At 37.2% G+C, this 5,311-nt stretch overlaps 1 protein-coding gene across 1 annotated transcript in view; it reads right to left on the bottom strand.

Moving 5' to 3' along the window:
* Positions 1–1,081: 1,081 nt before the first annotated feature.
* The window catches only part of LOC119409573 (adenylate cyclase type 3), a gene marked incomplete at its 5' end in the record, with an annotated part of 50,216 nt that continues 45,986 nt past the window's right edge, over positions 1,082–5,311 (bottom strand). The window contains 1 exon segment of the mRNA XM_037676476.1: positions 1,082–1,767. Within this exon segment, the coding sequence (XP_037532404.1) occupies positions 1,588–1,767 (180 nt within the window).

Raw genomic sequence — 5,311 nt, 5'->3', positions numbered from 1 at the left:
ATCTGAACTCAGATCAGTTTGGAGACAGTGTTGTGTGGAAGTAGTTTAATTTTATTGGGAAGCCATCACCTAAAATTATCCATTATCAAAGTGTGTATGATCAGGTCTTTGCACAGATTTCATCCTGTCACGTGCCTCATTCCAAAAGTTTGTACGAGTTTTCTTTGACTCGGGAGCTCCACATGTTAAACAAGTTGATGTTCTTCAAATCTGAGGCAGTTTTGAAGTTTAGTTCAAAATGACTAAATAAACTACACAGTGTTAGAACGTTTTTATAGTGTTCATTGACAGAAACCAGGTGAACCATGATGAAGCATAGTGAGCTGCAGCAGGGAAAGCTGAGTTTCTAACTGATGCTGGTCAAATCGTCCCTCTGCCCAATAGTTATCATTTTGTACCCAGTCATTTGTGCACGTATCATTATAGATCATAATGGACTCCAGTTCCCTGTGTCAAGCTAAGCTTTATTTTATAATCAACATTTTCAACTTCACATTCTTTTACTCAGTCTGGGTACAAAGTGACCAAAGTTACAAAGTGCTATTTGGCAAAGGTACAAACTGACTCAGAGCTATTTCTAATTGATAGTCTGAAAAAATCTGAAGAAAAGAAATTATCCACAGGGACATTGTTTTTTTAGGCACTTTCACAAAACAGTTCCACAGAACAGCCACAAAGAGCAATCAGGCTTTAAGCTGCTCCTGATCTTTCAGAAATCATTAACGGAGCCACAACTTGGGCTGGGCAGGACTGTTGTCTTGAACATTTCAAGCACACGTGAATAATTGTCAGGCAAATGATGAGTATTTTGGCTTAAAATACACATTCTAGCCACTTCCCTGGTTATAAGTGAACCCAACTGAGTGATTATTTATTTGTGGTTATCTAATTTTGAGACTAAATACAAAGTTGTTGAGCATCATCATGAATCTTCTCTGTCACAACAGAAGTCATCTCAGGGCACTGAACAAACATTCATATAGTTTGTACATAAAAAGTAAGTTAACACTATTTATCTGCGGAGCATGCTTTGAGTTTAACTCCCATCGCAGACTCGCATCTTGAACAACCTGAATCTGCTTATTGCTGTTTAGGCTTTTCAATCATACGGCAGGGAGCTCACACAGTCCATTTGTCAAAGCATCACATCACTGAGCTGCAAAATGGCCATACCTTTCCAAAAGTCAAGTATTACGGCTTCGTTACCACCTCACATGGCAACTCAAAGGTGCATCAGTGGTGGGTTGGCTTCAACCTACATGCTGCCTCGGTCCATGCAGAAATCAAATGGAGGCTTGAAGTGTCTTGTGAAAGTGCCTTTTAATCAGTGTTAGAAAGCTTATTCTGCCTTTTTGATGTTTGTCATTTTTGTAAACAAACACTTTACAAATCTTATTTAAAATTTTGCAGATCAGTGTACAAAATAAATCAGAGTTTTATTGAATAAAGGCTGTCAGACTAAGAAAGGTGTGATTATACTTGCATTTTAACTTGTTTTAAAAATCCTTTTGGTCAAATGATTTCTCTTCAGATCAACTCGTTTCTCCCTGTTGCTGCATTTACCAGCTGTGATCTGCATGTGTGTGATTAACTATCCACCACCTGGTGTGGCAGCGTGACCGAGGAGCTGTTAATAAATGAGCCTTGTTTGTCTCTTCCTTTGAGAAAATAGGTGAGGAGCTCCCCTTTCCCCTTTACAAAGATGGGCCCCCTCCTCACAAAGCGGAAATTGTACTCCTTCAAGATGTTGTAGCAGTCCTCCACCACCTGGGGGAAAGAAGAAACATAATCAGATGCAACAAAAAAGGTTGAATCATGTCATCTGGACTTCGTTTTTTTGTTGTTATATACCTGGATGACTGAGAAAACAAACTTTGTGTTTTTGATAATCAGATGCACTCACACAGTTAATCTGATAAAACATTTATTTTGAGTTACCAGTAGATGTAAAAAAAAAAAAAAAAAAAAAAAGCATTCACATCTGGATGTGAATAATAAAAAGCAGATGTGAGCATTGGAAAACTATTCTACGGACTGCGCTACAACATCATTGGCGTCAGAAGCATGTTTGTAATGTGTGTGTGTGTGGGGGGGGGTCCACACTGGTGGGTGATCTGGGGGTCCTCCCCCAGAAAAAATTTGAATAAAGTAGATACCATTTCCTGCATTCTGGTGTATTTTAACAGTTGTTTAACAACCAGTTTTACCTACACAAGTAAACACTTGATTCAGTAACTGTTGTAGAGAGCAACAAGAAGTATCCTGACCAACAGCTCTCCTTGTGTGAATAGAGCACGCTCAGCTTCTCTCAGGCAACCTAACCCCCCACCCATATTTAAAATTAAGTAACATTTTCAAATGCAGAGAAATAATAAATATAAAATTAAAGAATATATTTACAGTAAATAAAATTACAAGTATCCACTAAAATAATTTGTCAGAGGGCTTATTAGCTGAGTGAGGTAATCAGAGCTTTTCTGCTTGTGTTTTTTTTAAACATTGGCCAATAAAATTGGACTTGTTTGAAGGATATATATTATTTAGAGTTTGAAATGTAATTTTTTATTTGTAGGCAGAAGAAAAAAACTCAAATATTTTGCCATTTTTATTCTCTTCTTCTTATGGTAAAACTCATGAAAATTCTTTCTTACCAGACCGGTATTTAATGTTTTTATTAAAGGTTGTCTTAAAAAATTGTTGTTGCATTTTTTGTGTATTAAATTTAGTCCATTGAGATTGATGCTTGGTGAACTAATTGTTGGTTTAGTTTCATAATTGTTCTTTATTAACTGAAAAAATGCAATTGGTATATTTTAATTACTTTGTCAGTCTTTTTTGGTACAGATATAATTATATTTTTTAATGAATTCTTCATATTCATATAGATTGCCATTTTCAACCAGCACTTTGGCCAATGGTGTTGTTTTTAAAGTGCTTTATAAATAAAGTTGTATTGTATTGTATCCATTAAATGAGTGACCATATTTGCTTCTCCTTCCATGTTTCCATGAACATAAACCTCCCTCTGTGTAAAACGACTCTGATGTTCCAAAAAGGAACATTGTGAGGACTGAAGTTATGTTTATCTGCTATTTTCCAGTTTAATAACACTTGTGGGTGAAAAGCCGATCATTTAAGAGGTAGTTTAGAAATGTCAGTCACATCTTAACAAGAAGTCAAGACCTCCAACTTTACTAGAAACCAAAGTGGGGATAGCAAACCAAATCTCATGAGCATTTTTAAGAAAGGATTGAAGCCAATTAAGTTTTAAGACACCATTCATTATTCAAAATCTATTGTTTAAATTCCTCTATCTTCATATTTGTAAAATGCTACAGATGTAGCGCTCCGTTTCTCTCATGCATCCTAGTCAACAACTGTCGGCACTAACGTAGCGGTAAGCTAGCGTACAGCACAGAGGTGTCTTCCCCTCCTCCCCGTCGACTAAAACCCTTAAAGAGATGAGCGCCCTGCCAATGCAAGTGACCTCGGGGAAACACTGCATGAGGCGTGGAGAGCTGGTGTAGGTGACCAGGAAAACCCGGCGTGGACTTTTAGTGGTTTGAGGATTCTCCCATTAATCAAGTGGAATGGATTTGTTCACCAAGAAATAGAAACAGTGCTGGGTGAACTAATATTTCATGGTAAATGTGTGTGTGTGTGAGTGTGTGTGTGGTGGTGGTGGGTGTTTCCAAACTAATATTTATTTTAATGTGAAGGGGAAACGTGTCCCCTTCACATATAATTGATGCAGCACCTATACATAATTAATAATTTATTAATAATTAAATTAATAATTTATACAACATAAACAAACCAGACATTTTTGTGTAAAAAGGCAAACATAATTGTAAAAACTAGTATGACTTTTATTTGGTTCCAAACAGAAGGTTTGGAACCAACCTAGGTAGGTAGGTTTTGTATTGTCAATTGCTTTTCATTTTTTGGTCTAAATCAATTTTTGTAACATTAAAAAATTCTGGCTTTAAGGAAACTGAGTAATAAAGTGTTTGAGGTCTGCAAGCATTATTGTGCTACAGTTCGTGACAAACACAAACAAACTGTTTGCAGAACCCTGGTCAGCAGGCTCATCAGCACTTTTCATTCATTCAACCTTTATTTAGGTCGTTTTCACACCAGATAGTCCGGTAGACTCGGTTCGGGACCAATATTCATAACCTTTTGTTTACATTTGAGCTGGTGCGTTTACATTCACACTGCACTGTGCAGTCGAGTCAACCTGTTGAACCAACCTGTTCCCCCGCTCGCCTGTGGGGGCGCTGCACCTAGAACTACTGAAAGAAACAACACAAAAACCTCTGAAGACAAGTCTTCTTCTTCTTCTGTAAATAAAAACAAAAACGAAGTGGCATCAAGTTTTAGCAGTTTTAGGAGTTATATTTAGTCATTTTTCAAAAATGGACTTAGCATGAGCAGAAGATGAGACAGAAGACCACGAAGAATATTGTTTTTCCCACACAAGTCAGCTGACGGCTACATATAAGGTAAAAGAAATGCGTGTTTGTTTGTCCTGCGGAGCAGTCCGGTCTGTTTACATTCACACTGTACTCGAACCGTGCTGGAGTTCTCTTCTACCGGACCGAGACCTAGGTTTTAGCCCGGGCCAGAGTTCGCCTTTTTTGTTCCATGACAGAGTTTGATGGTGCGTTCACACCTCCCTAAACGAACCAGACTTTCTAGGAAAACGAGCTAGAGTTCAATTAAAGCGGACTAAACAGGGCTGGTGTGAATGCACCCTTAGACGGGTAAATCCCATTGAGCCTCGAGGACTCATTTACAAGAGAGACCTGATTTCAACAAAGAATGATGACAACAAGGGACAACAGTTGATGGTGAGAATGAAGAGCACATTTTTTGGAGTTTGTTTGGCCAGCTGTGTGGTGTTTAGGGTCCAGCAGAGATCAAAAGTCAAAAAGTGAAAGTCACTTTATTGTCAAAACTGCAACATGTACAGGACGCACACAGGATTGAAATTACATTTCTCTCAGACCCCTGGTGCAACAATAACAAACAATGACAACTATTTAACATTTAAAACATTTAATAAACATAAGCATAAAATTAAATAATAAAAGTATAATACTATCTTAAATTGTAGTATGGCGGTATATTAAAAAAAAGTATATTTATAAAATGAAATGAAGTGAAGGTCCTGTCATTGATATTTGTTGTAAGTGGTAAAGCAGCATATGAGGTGAATGTACACAGTATATGTATGAAGTCCTTGATTTTGGTGTAGGTAAAGTGACATATGCAATAAGGCTATAAACTATATATATATATATATATA

The sequence above is a fragment of the Nematolebias whitei genome, chromosome 5 (genome assembly GCF_014905685.2).
Source record: "Nematolebias whitei isolate Nwh7 chromosome 5, NemWhi1, whole genome shotgun sequence".
Classification (NCBI taxonomy): Eukaryota; Metazoa; Chordata; class Actinopteri; order Cyprinodontiformes; family Rivulidae; genus Nematolebias; species Nematolebias whitei.
The sequence above is the reverse complement of the archived record's forward strand: the minus strand, read 5'-3'. Positions and strand labels throughout refer to the sequence as shown.